Genomic DNA, 20,377 nt, shown 5'->3' with positions numbered 1-20,377 from the left:
TCATGAGGCATTTTAGAATGAGTAAACTAAACATTTATTTTTGTTTGGGGGAGGTAAAAGGGGTCGTGCACCCCACGCCTCCCCTGATGAATCCGCTCCTGTAATTTTGGTAATGTATTCCTCTTCCTCTTTCATCATTTATACCTAGACATCGACTGTGGCTTGTTTTTAATTACTTTTTTCAAATGTAGTTAAATTAAGATGTGGTTGATTATAGGCCTAGTATTACTCAAACGGGGAATGAACACGATATAGAGTGAAAAAAGAAAATGGCCTGGACAAAAAAGGAGCTGGGCTAAGGTAAAGGTCGAACATGGAAGACATGGGTGTGCATGGGGAGATAGAGGCGGGGGGGGGGGGGCAAAAGTAATATCGAGACTGTATTAGTGAGACCTTAATAATAGATTCCTCATTAAAGCTGCACCGTTATTTTGTTTAACCGTGTATATTATCACAATCAGCCACTGGCCTATCGGAAAACAAGGAGTGAAAAAAAAAATCAGCGACATCAGAATATTTACCCTACTTAGGCGATTATAATCAGGAAAGGAGAAACATTGAGAAAAAAAAGGGATCAAATAGGGATTTGACGTCAAACGTTTGCCGATGTCATCATAATTCTTCGTTCCAAATTAAACTTTAAAGCTGTACCGTTAACCCTTTGCCACTATGGGCCTTATGATGGCTAATCGCGAAGGGAGAGAGTAGAAAACCGATGAACAACGGACAGTAATTTAAAAAAAATAAGCTGCTGGGATCATGAAACTGTCGGTAGATAGGAAAGGAAGACAGTGAGAAAGAGAGAGAGAGAGAGAGAGAGAGAGAGAGAGAGAGAGAGAGAGAGAGAGAGAAGAGAGAGAGAGAGAAAAGAGAGAGAGACAGATTTGGCTCTTCGCCTTCGCATATTTTCCTCTGAATTTCATTCATCCAACCCTTGCCCCCTGCCCATTTAGCAGTGCCATGTCAGTGATTGTGCCCTCCTATACGCCATTGGTAATTGCGATTAGGACCAAAATGATGGGGGGGGGGATATTTGATGGTTTAAACGATTCAGTGATAATTTGTCATGCCTCATCTATAAGTTATTAACGGTGTTTTAAATACCGATACATTATCTTACGACTTACAGTGAAAGTGATTTCTTGATTAGTAAGCTTGTACCGCTTAACGGGAAACAGTACTTATTTCTAATCGTGGATTACGATTTAATATGCGTAGAATCGACTCCCTGTTATAGATCCTTCATTTTCTTAATCGCTTGAGTAGCCTTTTCCTTGGTTGTCACTTTCATGTCTCCAAATTGTTAAAACAAGTATTTGTGTTCACTCTGTTTTTTCCAACATGCTACTTAATAAGCTTGCGGCGACAATCGATCATGTTGTTGGAAGCTTGTATAAGCTTTAAAGGCGCACTGTACTGGTAGCTACTTGCTCCTTCTATATAGAAAACAATGCCTAATTGGTGACCATTGGTCCCCCATGATCCTCTTTTCCTTAGGCCATTAAAAAAAATATACATGTTTAGCGTCCCCGCCCGCTTCCTTTTGGGGGGCCGCCTCCTATTTTTTTTTTTTTTTTTTTTTTTTAAAGAAAAAAAACATGAAAAACACTGCTAAAATGGGTCTGTTTCTGATTTTAAAAAAAAAAAAAAAAAAAAAAGTCGGCGGCCATCTTGAAAATAGCCCGACTTTCAGGGAAAATGTACCGAGCGGCCATTTTGAAAGAAAAAAAAGAAAGAAAAAAAAAGGGCCTCCTCCTTCCTATTTTTCGAAAAAACAGGACGCTAAACATGTTTTTTTTTATTTGGCCTTATGTTAATTGAGAGCTAAGTTGATGAGATAGCCACTTGTCAGTGACCTTCCTGGGTGGTCTAATCCCTCCTAGCCAAACTAGTATAGATGGCCTTTAATATACAGTCATAACATAACGGCACATAAATTAATATCACTAATTTGTAATGAAGTATATTTATCATTAAGATTATAATCATCTGGACTTCACTATATTAGTCTCGTTCTCCCTTTCAATCTGTTTATCTACCTCTTTCTTTCTCCCTTCTCTCTCTCTCTCTCTCTCTCTCTCTCTCTCTCTCTCTCTCTATCTCTCAGTCTTTATTTTTAACCATTTCTTTCACACGCCTTTCTCTCTTCAGCAATGTCCTACTTGCTCTTTCTTCTCCCGTCAGTATCATGTTTATGTTAATGTATTTCATTTAATGCCGATTAAACAATTTGTTATTTTTGTAATGTTTAAAAAACTGGAATTTTTTTTTTTAAAAGACGTTACATGTGATACATAAAAGTAAAAGCCAACATAAATTGGAATACAACAATCAGTCGTGTACGGGGGTAAACTATAGTGAGTTCAGATCTAATAAACAAACACATGAATACATAAATATATGCAATAAGCAATCAATTATATTCGATATTGTCAGAGGAGGCATATGTCAAAACCATCTTAAAATAGTTAATTTATGATTCGAAGTACTACATGCCCCGTCCACCCTGGCCCCTGTGAATCCGAAAGAGAATACTTTTATTTCGATTCGGGAAATGATGACCAAGAGAGGGCAGTAATCATGATTGTAACCTAGTGTCCTTTTATATTGTTACCCACTAAAACCCAGAGTTGGGTTTATTTCATGGTCAAAGAGTGGATGCCATATACTAATATACAAAATTAAAAACATAATCAAATCTTTCGTTATGTCATCGCCCACTATCTAACTTACCTTATACACATAGACAATGAAAAATGTGGAAAATTTGTATACGTGTGCACCTCCCCCACTCCCCCATTTTAATCATTTGTTTTTTTAACTGACGATATGAGTTATATTATGTCAATAGGCCACTGTGTATCTCCCTGATATTTCACAATGAATAGAAGACTGATCTATTTAATTCAGTATGCGTGGTATTCCCTATCATGGCATCAATGAATATGGAAGCTTTGCTATTCAATAGACCCATTTACTTCTTTTTTTTCTATCCTGGTGACCTAGCGACGAGTTATTCCATTATGCTGTATTTCATGAATGAACTACAATACTTGGAATCCAGTCTGCATACTACCTTTCCAATCGATTAGAATCTGTAATGCGCAGCGAAAATTAAGTCATAATGGAATTTATATTATGCTGAAAATTATAATCCCATAATCACTATGACTCCCATTAAAGTAATCGATTTGTTAGTCAGTGTTGTTGTACACGAATTGAATAATGCACTGAGTGTTTTTTTAATGGATTTTGAATGGCTGATACTTTTAGTCGGCTCCTCAATCATGTACATTTGCTGTGTTGATATCATAGGGCATTTATTAAAATTAACCATTCAAACATCCTGTTTTATTGTTTATTTTAATAAATTATGTAAGCACACTTGATATAAAAGTAATTTTTCCCTAGATAACTCGAGAGCTTTGTAGACATTATGTATTTGTAAGTGCATTCTATCCATGGATATACAATTAATGGGCCTTGGCATAAGAGGCGAATAGACCGGTTTACTATCATATGCAAATTTATGGATGTTTCTTTCCTGGCGACCTAGCGACAATAATTTCATTAACATGTTATTCATGAATGAACTACAATACTTGGAATCCAGTCTGCATTAATTGCTTGTTGCTGAGTCGGACATAGTCCCCAGACAGCATAGTATGCGCCCGATTGCGTTTGCTCACCACTTTCTCGCACAACTCTTTTCATCATACTTGTTTAAGTTAACATTTGTATTTTTAAGTTTTTTAAGTTCTTCATTCTGTTTTCTTCTAAAATCTATATCAGAGTCTCCGCTTTTTATATTCAGTTATAGGCAACAATGCTGTGAAACACATTATCAAGAAGTCTCTCACTTGGCAGAGTAGGGGAAATAGCTTAAATTCCGATCACTGCTGGTATGTCAGATTATGTAGAGCCTCTAGTTAGTATAAAAGAATGATTGTGTCATGTAACCTATTATTACCCACTTAGAAGAGCAATTGGTTATTTTCGTACTGTCTGACAATCACATTGTTGTTTGCATACGTCTTTGTGAAGTGCCTCGTTACGATGTTATTTCATTCACCTGTTATACGAATAATGTATTTCACTAGTCACAATGCGAATTCGCAACATTAGTTGTTGCTAGGTAGGATAAACATTATGATTGCCCGACCTAACAACACGCAATGTATGCAAAGCCTTTCCAAACAATTCTTGCTCATTTCAATGGACAAGCTTGTTGAAGGTAAACCAAAATGACGATGAACTAAAGAACATTGATTGTAAAAAGGATAAGTGAAATGTTTCGTGTTCGAACTACAGTATGCAGAGTAAAAGCATTCTTTGTTTTTAATGGATATTTAAAAAGACACAATGTTTGTTCATTGATGACTCTTGTCCAGGAATCATCCGACGTAGGTAAACTGAGGTATTCAAATCAAACAAATATCTAGCAATACACTACAAGGAGGCAGGTGGGTGACTTCAAACGTGCATCCAATTGGCTTAGCCTTTGTCAAATGTGTAGGTGTATATCAACTTGATGTCGACAATATAGCAAAGCCAAAGCAAACCTGAGGTTGGCCCTTTCGACTGTCATCTCTTCTTGTCTGAAGTTTCTGGAGTCAAGAAGACCTTGAAGGTGATTTCATCATGGCTGTCTCTTCATACCTGGTGCTGTTTGTGGTTATCTGTTCCATCGGCGCCATCTCATCACTCAAAACCTCTGACACTACGGTCGACAGGAAAACGTCCAATCCGTACACGGATTCCAAACGGAAAGACAGTAAGATATAACCGGTTCCAAAACGATATAATTGATCCGAATCTTTTACTGATTGTTTTGTTGGTAAATAGTGAGAATATGAATTATCTTCAATTGCTGGATAACTTAAATAGGTTAATTTCAAACAGAACTACTGAGAGATTATTTCATGCCATAATGTACTTTGTGGTAGGAGATAATTAAGTAGACATCTCTTTTTATTGTCTAAGGTAGATGGTAGATGAATATTACTTTGGATGAGTCGCACGACTCGCATAATAAGATGACTCTCATTAGCATGAATGTATTGTTTGTCAGTTTTGTACAAAATTATGAAAGCTGCACATGACGAAATGCGTATAGATTGTATCCAAAAACGGGCTCTAACAACATATTATTTGGATGTTGTGAGCAAACAGAAAATAACTAAAAAGAAATTTTGGCGGGCCTCCTCTTTTTTTCTCTCGCTAAGTACATTTTCTATGCCTTGAGGTCACTGAATACTTTCTTTAAAGGAAGTATATAGAATAAATAAATATTATAATTTACAAGATATATAAACAAGATTTCACTGAGCGCCGTTCCATTTCTTTAACAGTTTTTTTTAATGATTTTATTGTAGATTCCTATATATTTGTAATGATAGAAACTAAAAGCTATTGCAATATGGTTGTTAAGCGACCGATCAAGGGATCAGTATTATATATGCCATTATTATATCTGATTCAATATTATTTAGTTTATCTCATTCTATTTCATTAATTGAAACCTCTTGAAATAACTTTAGTTATTCTGAGAAATGTGTTGTATTCCAGCCCTTTAATCTACAAAATTCACCATCAATGTGCATGTGAGAGGTATAAAACACAAATGATGTACGGTTTCTGAGCACGACATGCAATTGGGCATCACCATTTTATTGATAATGTGACGTACAATGCGAAGTAGTTTATCAAGTAAGTGTATTTAAAAGTATGGATGTTTACATCAAAGGGCAATAATACATCATTTATTATTTGGGGTAGGTTTTGCGATAGTCATGGCAGTTTTTTTATTTCCGGAAATTATTAAACTTCCCGACGATATATGTAAACACCTATCTTTCTTTGATCATTTTCTAAAGTTTTGTTATTAATACTATCTGTTAAAGTTTCAGATATGGATTTGGATGACGTCATTGGCATCTCACTCGGAGATCACAGAAGAGAGGTGTGGTCAGAGATACTCATGACCCCGGAACTAAAAGCAAACAAGATGTCGCTCAATAGAAAGGTATTTCGTTGTGTCCAAACAGGTCGTTATTATAATTGTATTTTCCAGGCACAATCATATAAATGGAATGAGCGGAATTCAGAACAAGTTTATCATAATGATTGATTCGGCATTCTAAAGATACAATACAATGAAGACAGAAGACAATAAAGATGATCCAGCTTCCCCTACTGCACTTCCCGAACTTGACCAGAAGGAAAAAAGGAATGTAGAATTCCTAGGCTATGGCCCTTGGCCTTGGTTTTTTCCCACCGGCTCCTGGAAGCGCACCAGGGGACTCCAAGAACATAAAAAGAAAGAAATAAAAATCATAATAAAAACAAAACAACAAATGATTGGAAAGATTCGCATTGATTCTAAAGACATGTTTAGTTGCTCAAAAATGAGGGCACTTGAAAACAAAGAAAATGTATTAGATGATAACATGATAAGGTTGCGCTTGGATGGTATATATTCGGGTGTTTTTTCTCTCTCTCTTTGTTTGTTTGTTTTGTTTTTATTCCTTTTCGTTGTTAGTTCGGTGTGGTTATATAGTAGATCATCTACCTATATAATTAATAACAATATTCCTGTATGTTTTGATCTTAGTGATTTTGTGTCTTACCTAGTTGAAATAACTTGAGCTGTAATGATCTCGGAAGTTGAATAAGGTTGAATTCTTTAAAGAAACATTAAAATTGGCTTATCTGTTTCGTCTTCTCTTTTAAATTCACCTGTTTAGCTTCTCATATATTTTTTTTGTTTTCAAATTCCCAGAACAAGCGGGCCAAGAAACACAAAATGAAACTTCATGGGAAGAAAGAAGGGCCATCGCCAATGCCATCTATGCCATTGAAGAAGCTGAAAGAAACGCCTTTCGACAAATACCTGCCTCGTAGAAACTCCAAAATTTGAAAGCGGGAGAAAATGTAATTATTGAGTTGGAAATAAATCGATATTTAAAGCTAATGTATAACTTGAAAGTGTTACTTTAAATGTAGTCATATTATCCAGGTTTTTTCATAGACCTACCTTTGGGCAATAATGGGGGGCATGCATGATAGTGAATATGGATTGTAACGGATAGACATAGGCTATAGACTATTACTGTATAGTCGTTGGAAATAGGCCTTATAGGTCCTTGGTTTGTCATTAAATGTCATCGTCATTATGATATGGCTTTCCAGTATTAGTCTTTAATTTGTTGTGTTATGCTTTAGAGTATTATTTGAGGTATGTGGTGCGAGGTGTGATATCCTATACCTTTATGTGATTATAACACAAATATTCACCTAAACGTTTGAAATGTTCTGTTGTAACTTTCATTATAGCTGCCTCGTTTTTAGGCATTGGGCTTGGTAATTTTTGAGTACCTTATATATGACTGTGTAAAATATATTTATAAAACAAAGACTAATGTGAACAGCTGGAGGTTAATAAAATGAACTGCAAACCCGGTCTTATCATACCGAGGCAAAAGTCCATCATCATTGTCTCTTCTAAGCAACTGATGATTCGGCCTTATATAAATGTATTTATAGAACACCCCAGTATTAAAATGAATTAGTGAAATTCACATAAATGGTCTATTCTTGTTTTAAATAATTGCATGTTTACTGAATAAATTCAAATACAAACTTTGTCTAATTCTCTCCTGTGTTCAGATTTTTAGTCGTATTTTTTGTGCTCATTTTCATACAGTATAGTTGTTTTGAGCTATTGATGGGATAGATCAAAGGTCGCCGAGTCAAAGTACATGCTAAAAGAAAGTGAAAGTGAGAAGAGTGAGATGGGTAACATTTTGGAGAAAGTTTGAGAGAGAAAGAGAAAGAAGCGGCGAGGGGCTAGGGGGAAGAGAGAGAGAGAGAGAGGGAGAGAGAGAGAGAGAGGGAGAGAGGGGGGGGGAGATTTAACATGATACATTGTATTTGTGAACCAACAAATGTGTATAAGTGAACCACTTTCGTACGCGTTCCTATTGGTTCACATATACAATCGCCGATTCTGTCCATACCACTGAATGTTATCCATCTTAATGCATTAGGCCATTTCAAAACATATGTACTACTTCTCTCTTATTTTCTCTTATTCTGAAGCCTTAAATGTTAAGTCAATGTGTGAAACCATTGAAACTGTTCTTTAGTCTGTTATTGTGGAAGTACCAAAATGGTAAAACCCACTTAAAGGGCCCATGACATCGAAATACAAGTGCATTCATGTCGGTGTGCAGTCCTGCATACATCTCATAGTTTGATATGTAAACGTCTGAATTTGTTTCATAGATTTTTAAATATTTTTTTAAAATATTTGTTTTTGAAACTTGCTAAGCTCCACCCCAAAAACCTTCAGATCTCATTCCCCTTGTGACATTATCTGTCAGTCATCAATGAGCTAACTTGAGAAAATGGTATGTATCTTTGCCGAAGTCGACCACCTGTTACAATACGTAATACAATAGCAACATACAAGTTGCTATGTCAGACATGGTGTAGCATCACCAGGAAGACAAAGGCAATGATGATGTATTGTACATACGTATGGAAGCATGCAATTCTGTTATGAACGTGTGCTAAGCTGGGGGAAATTACATACCATTGTCTATTCTAGAATATTAGTTTAGTCTGACATGGTCTCAAAGGGGGGGGGGTGCTCCAAAATACACACATAAAAAACTGAAGGGGGGGGGGGTAACCCCCCCTCCCCCCCCCCCCCTGCGTACGCGCCTGGATGAACGATAGACACTTGCTCACGAAAGTTATTCAATCAACATTCATGCCTATATTTTATGATACACAGGTGTGAGAATTGGTTTCAGGAGGGGAAACTCACGTATTATAGGAGTACCTGTGTCTTTTTGACAGTGATCTGCACTCATTTGTGTCTGTTTAACAGTTATGTGAATGTCGAGTCATTTATCATGTTAATTTACATGTTAATGTTAATCATGTTAATGTTCTAACCAACTACGAACTGGGCTATCGGTTTCGTTTTTGGGTTGCATACCTGAATGGTACAATGAAAGAAATTTTCTGTGAAATAACATAAAATGACTAGATTTATTTTTAGAGATAGTCTTGATTTTATTGAATAGAAGTTCGGCCTCATAGAATTGTTTGTGCTAGTTTAAACATGATAACGTGGCTTAAACATTTGAAGGTAACGATGGCCTTTACGGTGCAGTGGCTTGATATAATGTCGTGTTATGTGTTGTGGTCTAGTGGATGAGGCGCCACACTCAACCAGGTGGTAGCAAGTGGGGGTTCGAATCCCTTTTGCAGCACTAACGTCCTTTGGCAAGACATTAATCTAGATTTGCCACACTCGACCCGGTTGTAGTAAGTGGGTTCCTGGTCATCTCAGAATGATCTATTACATGTACTTGAATGCACGGAGCACTACGGTTGCTGGTGCTTAAAGCCTGGGTAAAACTTTCCAAGGTCCTTTGAAAAATATCGCAATGTGATATAAGCTATACAAAAATGGAATATTATTATTATTAAAAATGATCGACATGGCATGATGGTAACTTAAGGCGCCATGCATCGGCAGCGTCATTTAGTTTCGAAACTTATTGTTAGTTCAACATGAGTGAATATTATCCACAAAATGAATACAGATTAATGATTAGGAACACCTGCATTTTGAAAGAAATTTGATACTCAATATAATATAATCAGATAATCAATTAAATATTTCTTTAAGCAAATCAATGAAAAAACAACTGCTTTATCACTAACAATCTGACAAGCCATATTTTCTTGCACACAACGATTTAAAACACATACAACAGAACAATGAATATATTATTTTACAGTAGCTGTGATATATACTCCTGCTTTTGTTTTATATAAGGCATATTCCACCTCTTGTATACTTCATCTAATAGCACTGCAACAGTTAGTTGACCTACATGTACATTATAATATAATATGTGGCTGTTATTAATTTTCCCTTCAAATATTCATAAAGTTATTTTCTAATAAGTTTCATCTTCACTTTATAGGCCCACTGCACTACTGGTAGCTACTTGCGCCCTCTATATAACAAACAATGCCTAATCGGTGACCATTGGTCCCCCATGATCCTCTTTTTCTTATGTTAACTGAGAGCTGAGTTGATGAGATAACCACCTGTCCAGTGACCTTGCAGAGAGGTCTAATCCCTCCTGTAAACTACGGCAGATAAGCTTTAAATCATGCCGGAAGAATGGGTATTTCTTTAGTTTGATGTGAATACCACTGAAATGTCTAATCTGTCTTCGGGTTCATTTAATAGCCATTGCATCGTTCAGCTCTGCAATGACTGCTCCAAGTTGATCAAGATCATTTTGATTCAGACGACTGGCATCTATCCCACCGTTGAGGGCTTCTTTAGATGTCAACAGGATAAAGCCTGTCCATCTTCCGGTTTCCTAAATAGGTAAATGATAATAAAAAAAATCAATAAAAACTACAGATATGAGAATTAAATCATCAATAATGACAAATCAACATTAGAGATGTTTAACATGCGCCCTGTTTGTCTTGTTGAATACATTTTAGTTGCTGTAGAATTAACTACTCGAGAGTGTAGTTGTATGTGTGCGTGTGTGTGTGTGTGGGGGGGGGGGGGTGGTGTGTGCGTGTGTGGGTGATTTGGCATGATGATTTGAAGACGCTTTTCTTTCTTTCCTAGCCAAAGGAGGTCATCTATCAAATATTTTCCCGGAGAGAAGTAATTGTACAACCTTTGTCCCCGAAATCAAGTTAAGCTCGCTTGAATGATTATTTGGAAACTTTAAAAATGATAACATAATTAAAGTTTTGCAGGTCGAACACAAGACACTGCATGTTTAAATGTTTTTACCACTGAAATCGAATAAAATTAAAGACTAATTGTATCAAACTTTAATCACACAATATTTTGATTTTCTGTGGAACGCGTACTGATATACTGACCTTTTTCACGATGGCAATATGATCAGCATCTATTGAACCATGGGCCATTGCACATGCGTGGATTATGTCGAGTGCACCGTACAATTGTTTGCTTATCGCTTGTACATCTTCGACTTTCAGGTGAAGCTTCTTGGCTCTGATAAGACTGAGTGCATCAGACAGAATGAAACGATCAGGCTTCATTGTGTTCATCTCCAAAGATTTTGTGAAGTCTGGGAAGTTTTAAAAAAAAATTCACATCACAGAAAGTTAAAATATCCGAATGGATTTCTTCAAGTCCATCTGTGTATCACAGAATATCAGTATTTTTCTGTTGTTTCATCATAGCTGAAAAAATAGAATCGGGCAAGAGAAGAAAAGCAGATAAAAAACAAACTTCTAATGCTAACCTCTTTCTGCAGACAAGGTTCCTTCCACTTGTTTTGAGGTTCCGTATTTGTTACGTGTACCTGGATCCACGTAGCGATTGCCACTGTTGCTGTTAAAGACACGGCTTGAATCCGTGCAAAACAACGCCAGTCTGGTCCTGATGTCTATTGTTGAGATGGTATAGAGATATGGGTTGATGGACGAGTTTATTGGGAAAATGAAGACAGCAATCCAAGCGTAGACTGTCGATGGTATGGTGGCAGAGTTAGAGAGAGAAACGAAGGCTAGTATGACGATAGGTAACCAGCAACAGATATCTGTAGCAACGATGACTGCAGTTCGGACCGCCAACTTTATCTGTAAAGCACAGTGATATTGGACATAATTAACGGGATTTCAAGGCATATTAAACCTAGCGGATACCAGAATTTTCATAAATCATATTGCATCGATATCGTAGATTCATAGATTCACCTTCAAATTAAGATGTTTTTAGCTGGTGGAAATCAAATTTAATAAACAAAATCGTTACTATACTAATCAGAAATAATCAAAATTTCTACTGAATCATTCTGTTCTCAGCTAAAATCCTAAAATACAATCTGCATAGATGCATACCTCTGCCTCCATGGTCTTGTTCGTCCTCATTTTTGATGCTGATCGCTTAGCAACGACATAGATCACAATGTAGCAGCCAATGATGGTTACCATGGCAATAAAGTTGATGAAGATGGCGCTCATGGCATACTGCCAGCCTGCAGGCTTGTCATTGGTCAACGGAAGGGCGAGACATACACCGGAACGTCCGTAGAATCTCTCTCCAAAATATGGGATGGGTAGGGCTGGGATTAGACTGTAGATAAGACATGCTGACCAGATCACTGCTGCTGTGATGCGTACTGATTTCCTTCCCAAGCGCTTTTGTGAGAAGGGAAATGCGATGCAGAGGAAACGATCTAAGCTTATTATAGTGAGAATAAGCACTGATACTTCGCTCGAAAGATTGGCTAAGATTCCAGCCAGTTTGCAGATACCACTAGCTTTCCATTTGTCTGCGTGGAAAACGTAATCATTCTTAAAGACCACATCCGCGCTGGCAATGATGAGCATGTAGATTCCCATCAGACAGTCAGATATAGCAAGGTTGAAGATCAGGAGAGATTGGACGCGGAATTTCGTCTTCTCTCGTGCTCGTTCTATAATGACGAAGATGTTGCCTATGAATGCACTAAAACCGAGTATCCACATGAAGATTCGGAGCACATCGGATCGCATCAGGTCTTCACACGATGAGAATTGGTCCTGTGGAGGGTAGCAGCTCTCAAGACCAGACACAATGCAGCAAAATAAGAACCGGTCAGACGAACTGGTTGGATGGGAGAAACAAAATGAATTGAGCATGGGCATAATTAAATCATAAAATCTATCCTAGCTAAAATACTGTTAGGGAAATAATTTTGTCTGCTGATGCCGCTCAAGCTGACGAGTAACTGGATGAGGTTTTTGTTCTTATATGTACGGGTGTGGGTATGAATGACTTTGGACGTTTGACTCGAAGGCGCCGATAACAATATCAAAACGAAGAGGAAGTATATGGAAAATTGAGAATTTTCAATATATCTTTGACGTGGGAAATGTTCCAATCCTTAAGTTAGAAGGGGTTAGAAGTTCTGACAAAATAAACTCATCTTCATGATCTATAGCGGCTCATGAAGATAGTATTCCCTAGATCATCTAGGCGAGGAAAATGTGTCCCATCAATCTTTTAGTCGATGATTAATACTACCTCAAGTCTTTTAGGGTTGAGCTTAGTTTAATATTTCCATACTGTACTGTAGAATCGTTTCAAGCGTGCGGCCTTTGTCCCGACACTTTTCGGAGACCCCGCCCCTCGCCGATAAATATATAAATAAATGAATGAAAAATATGTATGCCCCTCTGCTTATGAATTCCAAGATACACGTTTGTTGTTGCATCCGAAATTTCCTTATAATTCATGTGTTGTATTATCAATGTAGCCTTGCAATATAAATTACTGCAAGCTTAAGGTAGCATATTTAGGCCATAGAGGCATTATAGACTAATCAAAATTAATAAATGTCATCAGAAGTCTACGACATTCAGTGTTTATTGCCTACATCGACATTGCTGACTTAATATCACATAAACTATGGAAACCGGTTGTCTTAGAGAACATGATGCATGAGACTAGTCAAAGTGGGATTTGGCTATCCCTAAGATGGCAAATCGCTGATCTACTTTCACGTCAGTTCGACCATCACCAATGCCCTATTCAACTTTCGAAAAACTTAGGTCTTTCTTATCATGGCCATTACTAACATCACTAGAAGTAAGGTCGATAGTAAACTTACAGGTATCGAAGTCTATCCAGTCCTCTGAAAATATCCTCATCATACTGACTGATGTCGTTACCCTCAAGCATTCTGCATAACAATACAAACAAGTTAATTTGCTTTTGTGTGCTTTTTACTGGTAATCAATATCGCTGAATAAATTAAGTTGCAAGATAGTTCTGGAAGCAAGTGAATGCGCTGCCGGGCACGTTTTCATCTTAATGTTATATTGTTTTCTTTTCTGTTTTGTTATTGTGTATTATTTTGTAAATTTGTAACCCTGCATGAGAGTCATCCAATGCAATTTAAATCTCTGTCCTGGGTTTTATGTAACATCATTATTATTATTATTATGTTATAGGCCTATGTATTTTCATGAATAAAGATAAATAAACAAACTATATACGTGCAGATCACGGGTTTAAATCGATAATACTGCATCAATCTACATTTGCCTCGCTATACTCAGACGTGGTATTTTGATACCGACAGTAAGCATTCATCATATGCCCTAATGCCTTATCATGGCATCAATGCTAAAGCTGGGCCTAAAAACATTTACTTAAACTGTGGAAAGCTGGATGGATCAATATACGTGTGTTATATTACTACGAGATACATATTCATTAATACCTCAAATGCATACGATAAATAGAAGCATCATACAACTATTCGACAGGAAAAATGAATAGCGAACACTGTTTTAACAAAGACGTTGTTTGTACAATTTCGATCCACAAAAAAATGATTACATGAAGGATAAACATTATTTGGATTAAATGTGTTTCAATTCACAGGAATACTCACAAAGTGCTCGTGTAGTTCAGACCATCAAAAGCACCAGAGTCCACTCGCTTGATTTTGTTGTCCGCTAGATTTCTGCAAGATTTATCATACGGAAATAAAAATAAAATAAAATAACCGAACGTTAATATGTACTATCGTGTTTTAGGTGCAAAATTATATTTTGTATAACACGATATGATGCAATATAATTTGACATGGTGTTACATGATAGAGGATGATGCAATTCAATATGATATATCATGATATTGTATAATAGGATATACGTCAATATGAAAAATTTATTGATCTTTGTTAAGCACTTCCATGTGGAAGAAATAGCGCCACTTACCATCTATCTTGTGGTTGAAAATTTTTAAACCTACAAAATACATTAAATTAACAACTTTGTCAGGTATGATTCCTCGTCTTAAAATGACTTACAATGAGGCGTTAAAACTTACATGAGTTCTACTGAATAAAGTCCGGTGAAAGTCCTAGATTCAAGAGCTGCTAACTCAAGATTCTGCAAGCGTCTGTAATAATGACATTAAACAGAAATGTATATTCAAAATAAAGTGATTCAAAAGTCCTAATATGTAGAGACAATATTCGATATGAGGGACCGGGAATGAAATTTAAACATGTTTTGGGAACACATGATTGGATTGTGGTGGTGTTGTAGTTATGTTTTGCTTTTCAATTAAGAGGTTAAGAGATTAAATAATCCCCTCTTACCATGATTAAGAAGTTCAACAATTTTCCCTAACAGCAATTTGTTTTTCTATCAATCTGTAATAATATAATTAACCATTAAATCCATATGCAAATTAGTTACTTCTGGACGAAAGGTGAAATGATCATGTATGTCTACATACAAATGAAGATCATAAAAGATGATGACTAAACCTTGTCAAACTTACAAGAACGGTAGACTGGTGAGAGAATTGAAGGCACCAGGTTGTAGGATCATCAATGGGTTTGCCGACAGGTCCCTGAAATTTTGTTTTGATTAGCGGAATGAAGAAGTGATGAATTGGCTCTCACATGACAAGGACTGACAACTATTATTGAATAGCCATATGTTTTCAGTTGAGGACACTAAATGATTAAAATAATTTCAATATCAATCGAACTATTGGAATATTCCTGTTCAAATATACATGTACATACATACTGCATACATAATGTTTAACTTTTGCATTTCATTTCATTTTTATTTTTTTAAATTTCCAACAAGATATAATACATAATAACGAATACAATGTAAAATGTATACAAAACATAGTTACATTTGTAATAAACAAATCTTAATAATAATTTATACATTTTAGTAAGACAAAAAATGAATTTTAAAATTTAACTGCATTTATATTTTGAGGAAATGGAGAGGTCCACTGAAAATCAAAGCTTGTAAATTGTGGACCCCTCAGATAATAATGAGTGTGAACAAAATATGGAATACATAATCAATGAAAGAAGAATAGTGGCCAACAGAGAACACTTATTAAAACACGTAATGACTGTAAACAAGAAGACGTGACAAATTACATGACGCAGAAAGAACAGAAAAAAGAAGGAAAAAAAAGGAACAAAATGTGGGCTGCGTTTGGAGGGAAGGAGAGGAGAGAAAAGGAAAGTTGTAGAGATCAAGCACGAAATAGGGAGCGCATAAAATCCTTGAGATAGTTGAAACAAAAAGAGCAAGAACATGATGGCAAGTATTTTTTTTTTTGAGATGGGCATTGATTCTACCAGCGGCATAACATAAATCTGTCACAAGTTTTATTTGGAGCACTTTAATGTCTGTCTCAACTTGAAGCTAATGCTAATGTGTATGACAAAATAGCTGTGGACCTCCTTCTTTGAAAGTGGGAGATCTATACGCTGATTAATGCCGTAAAACACACATCAGCCTCGTGAAATGAAAACGTCAAATGTGTCTGGGACAATCGAAGTCACAATGAAACAAAAAAGTGTTTTGACCAAATGTTACAAATGGCATATTGATACTTTTTTTTTCTTCAACTTACAGTTCATTAAGTCGATTCAATCCAAGAAAAGTATCAGCATACAACATCCAAATATTATTCCTAGAAAGATCCCTGTCAAATAAATAATAAGCCAATATAAACAACAATGTTTAATTATGTGTTTTCATACCGATATCAATTGTATTTTTAAAAATACAGATTAGCTTAGAATACACACTACTAACGCGACATATAATTGTAAACATAATGTGGCCATATGAAAAATGGGATATAGATGTTATAATTCACGTTTTATCGTGAACAATTTCCATCCGATAACAAAATCAGATTGCCAGTTTATTTCTTTGCTTGTTTATATGTTTGATGATACACCATGCGTGATATTCCAACCCTGATACTACTAAGATTGGAATGTATCACAAGTTAATACGCAACTTTACAAACGGGAATATTATAGAAAAATTAATTTCGCTAGAGAATCAGGAACATAAACAAATCATCACTATTTCCCCCTGAACCTGAGTACGAGCAACCATATGATAAATTATTGTCAAACTGTATAAAAAAAACTTTCCGAAACAGAAGATACACTTACAATTTCTTTAGATTACGTTGGCTAGTAAATGTCCCAGGTGCAATCGATTCGATTCCATTACCAGGTAAATCACTGTTGAAAAAAGGATAGTTCAACTCTTATTGGTATAGTTTACAAATAACATGCCGATCTGAGGCGCTAAAAAATAATAGAACTTTCAATACAAGAAACCAAATTTTGAAAACCAGTCAATTTGTTGAAAATATTATAAGCAAGTTTGGGGGAAAGGGGCGATTGCACATTGTACTATACTCATTTGACAAAGACGCAAAGTTAGGAAACAAGTGACGGAGAGGTGTCACTGAGCGATTTCTCGGGGGTATGTGTAAAACACATAAAGACACGTATGTGACACGTATGCCGATGAACTATTACTGACAAAAAGGCAGTACATAGATTATCAGGTTTAAACAAATATGAAACTGATCAGATTTCGGGCAAAACCGTTTACAAAATTTGAAAACTTTCAAAGGAGTAAACCGAATTGTGCACTTACAGTGAAAGTAGTAGCACGTAAGAAGATAAATTGAGATAGAGGACATCGTCTAGCGTTGTCTGGTTCCAGTACAGATCTGCTTCTCGTTTGGCTCGAACTCTGCCAGATGCATTTGCAATTACTCTGTATGATAATACCCCCACAATAAAGAAAATATCATGAAGAAGTAATTGGTGAAAGAAGCGTATCATATTGAACCACTCTGTACCTAGTCTCACAGTAACTTCTCAATCACTCATACTTGAAATCATTTTGGAATCTGAAGCCTCACACTCTTAAATCCATGCAAGTTTGCTGTTTCCACTAAACAGTCTACAGGTTCTTCTAGAGAGGGGGGGGGGGGCAATTTCATGAAGCAATGTAACACACCTTGGGCTCCGAAACGATTTTCAAGGCTTGAGAAAAAGCTGTGATTAATGAAATGTATATGGATTTTCATATTTCGGAAACGAAAGTACTTAGCATATAATAACAGAGGCATATTATACCATTGAAGTATCTTGAAGAATTCGGTTGTATACTCACAATCTACGGGCATCTGTTGGGATACTAGCAGCCAGCTCGGGTGTCCATACCTCGAACGAACGACAATCAAAACTGAGACCATCACATGAACATCCAGAGGGGCAAGCGATGTCTAGAGCAAGTGAGTAGAACAAGTTATTTGACCAAACTATTATAGATACGGGGCTCCCGTGCTTTTTAAAACAAGCTTTCTCTCTCACCATACTTACTCTTAGTGCGTCACTCTTAATCATTATAGTTTCTTGCACTCTTAGCCTTATATTACATTATTGTTACAATAATTCGCTAGCCTCCTCCTCTCCTCGTTCGTCATTACCCCCGCTCTGTCTCCTTTCTGAATTATCTCTCCCTCTCTCTAGTTCTTTCGGTCTTTCTCGATCTCTCGCTCTTTCTCTTCATCTCTCTCTTTCTCTCTCTACTAACTTACCACAGAACATCTCATCATCACCATTAGGGCAGTCCTTTACCCCATCACAGATCTGATCGTCTGTAACACAGTACCTCTCTCCGTGGCATCGTAGAAATCCAGGACAGGAATAGGTTTCTATCATGGAACAATGCATGTGCGTAGACATGCATGTGAGAATGCACGATAATAAGAGATTGCAGTAAGCTGAACACTGTCTTGACTGGAGATGCGAAGGTTGTTGGTTCCAGCCCTGGCTAGGCACTGGTGTTCTTTGGCAAGATATTAATCTCCATTTGCCATGTTTGCCATGGCCCATTATTTATAAGAGAAGATGAAACCCGGTTTCATGATTCCAAAATAGATTTAAAGCCTAGAGAGAGCCTGTGAGGTTTATCACGTTCCCCTGAAAAATAAATGTTGTGTTTACCCCTCCCTTACCTCACTTAGATCCCTAATTAATTCCTAACTGGTGTATTACAAGCTAACTCTTAAGTAAAACTGAACGCAGAAACTCGTAATTTTGCAGTAAGTTTAGCTGAATTAGTTACAAAAGGCACTAATTTATCGTCCATACAAACACAATTGTAGTCTAATGCCTAGGTCACATTTGCTCTACGGCTAGGATACGGCGGCCGTACGCCCCCGAAATTGAGAGATATTTGCGGCGGTCTCAGGGTCTGGTCACCCTATGGTGTATCCCTATCTTTACAGGCCGTATGGGCCGCCGTGGGATTATAACGCGGAGTTATAACTGTTTTCACTTCTACATGCAGTGGCGGATCCAGGGGGGGGGGGGGGGGGGGGGGGGGGGGGGGGGGGGGGGGGGCCCCCCCCCCCCCCCCCCCCCCCCCCCTTGAGAAAAAAATCATGTAAAATCACGTGATTTTTACCTTTTTGGGGGGTTGGGGTGCAAATTGAAATTTTTTTGAGGATCAAAAAAAAAAAAAATGTGCTCACTACCCCCCCCCCCCCCCCCCCCCCCCCACTGAGCGAATTTTTGGCCGGCGCGTTTTTCAAATTTTCGGGAGCAAAAAAAAAAAAATTGTGCTCTGTACCCCCCCCCCCCCCCCCCCCCCCCCCCCCCCCCCCCCACTGAGCGAGTTTTCAAATTTTCGGGAGCAAAAAAAAAAAAAAGTTGGGCCCCCTCCCCTGAGAAATCCTGGATCCGCGCCTGTCTACATGTATAGGTTCGCCGTAGCGATTAGACACGCCGTAGCCATGCCGTAGAGCGGTTCCACGGCGACTATACGTCGGGTGTACGGTGGCCTTGCGTTTGCCGTGCGGCTGCTCCAGGGTCTTTTAAATTATAATTGACTTTTGCAGGCGCCAAACAAATTGCGGTGGCTGAGGGAATTCCACGGGCGCCCTAGGCCAGCCTAAAGGCGGCTCTACGGCGCCCGTACGGTGGTCGTGCGGGCGCCTTGGTATTTGTCAAAAACCTACGGCCGCCGCAGGGACGCCCTAAGGCGGCCGTGCGTCATCACTTAAAAGGCCGTGCGGCAGCCGCAGGTTTTCTCTCTCCACAAATTCAAAATACGCCGTGCGGCTACCCTAACACAATATGTGACCGCTACCGAATGTGACCGTGGGAATCCTGCGGCGGCCCTATAATTGCTACTGACCGTATATATTTTAGACCGCGCGGCCGCCGCGGCAAATGTGACCTAGGCACAACTTCTCTTAAATGTCTCGATCAGACAGTGAACCCGTCCATCATATTATACTCAGCTCACCACATCCAAACTCGTCTTCACCATTTGGACAATCCACAACACCATCACAACGCCGCCGAAGAGGAAGGCAGTAAGAATTTGCGCACTTGAAAGTGTTTCCAAAACACTCAATTTCGCCTACACAGACAAGATAATGGATAGATAAGTTTCCAATTATGTAATACGTGTATAGAGGACT

General features: G+C 37.6%; 2 protein-coding genes across 2 annotated transcripts in view; one reads left to right on the top strand and one right to left on the bottom strand.

Moving 5' to 3' along the window:
• The first annotated feature begins 4,391 nt into the window (after nucleotides 1-4,391).
• Nucleotides 4,392-6,950, top strand: LOC100891360. Its single transcript, XM_003723597.3, has 3 exons — nucleotides 4,392-4,774; nucleotides 5,904-6,025; nucleotides 6,782-6,950. Exons 1-3 carry the CDS (start codon nucleotides 4,642-4,644, stop codon nucleotides 6,917-6,919), a joined length of 393 nt encoding a protein of 130 aa, XP_003723645.1. The 5' UTR covers nucleotides 4,392-4,641; the 3' UTR covers nucleotides 6,920-6,950.
• Nucleotides 6,951-10,253: 3,303 nt separating this feature from the next.
• Nucleotides 10,254-20,377, bottom strand: part of LOC105445399 — a 32,467-nt gene continuing 22,343 nt past the window's right edge. The window contains exons 27-40 of the mRNA XM_030984962.1: nucleotides 20,200-20,316; nucleotides 18,485-18,601; nucleotides 18,058-18,169; nucleotides 17,533-17,655; nucleotides 17,037-17,108; nucleotides 16,481-16,552; nucleotides 15,371-15,442; nucleotides 14,912-14,983; nucleotides 14,472-14,543; nucleotides 13,683-13,754; nucleotides 11,929-12,676; nucleotides 11,331-11,667; nucleotides 10,942-11,153; nucleotides 10,254-10,415 (exon numbers count right to left, since the gene is read on the bottom strand). Coding sequence (XP_030840822.1) covers nucleotides 10,269-10,415; nucleotides 10,942-11,153; nucleotides 11,331-11,667; nucleotides 11,929-12,676; nucleotides 13,683-13,754; nucleotides 14,472-14,543; nucleotides 14,912-14,983; nucleotides 15,371-15,442; nucleotides 16,481-16,552; nucleotides 17,037-17,108; nucleotides 17,533-17,655; nucleotides 18,058-18,169; nucleotides 18,485-18,601; nucleotides 20,200-20,316 — 2,345 coding nt within the window. The 3' untranslated portion in view covers nucleotides 10,254-10,268. The remainder of the gene's footprint in view (nucleotides 10,416-10,941; nucleotides 11,154-11,330; nucleotides 11,668-11,928; nucleotides 12,677-13,682; nucleotides 13,755-14,471; nucleotides 14,544-14,911; nucleotides 14,984-15,370; nucleotides 15,443-16,480; nucleotides 16,553-17,036; nucleotides 17,109-17,532; nucleotides 17,656-18,057; nucleotides 18,170-18,484; nucleotides 18,602-20,199; nucleotides 20,317-20,377) is intronic.

Source organism: Strongylocentrotus purpuratus, unplaced genomic scaffold, assembly GCF_000002235.5.
Source record: "Strongylocentrotus purpuratus isolate Spur 01 unplaced genomic scaffold, Spur_5.0 spur5_scaffold_14, whole genome shotgun sequence".
Lineage (NCBI taxonomy): Eukaryota > Metazoa > Echinodermata > Echinoidea > Camarodonta > Strongylocentrotidae > Strongylocentrotus > Strongylocentrotus purpuratus.
The sequence above is the reverse complement of the archived record's forward strand: the minus strand, read 5'-3'. Positions and strand labels throughout refer to the sequence as shown.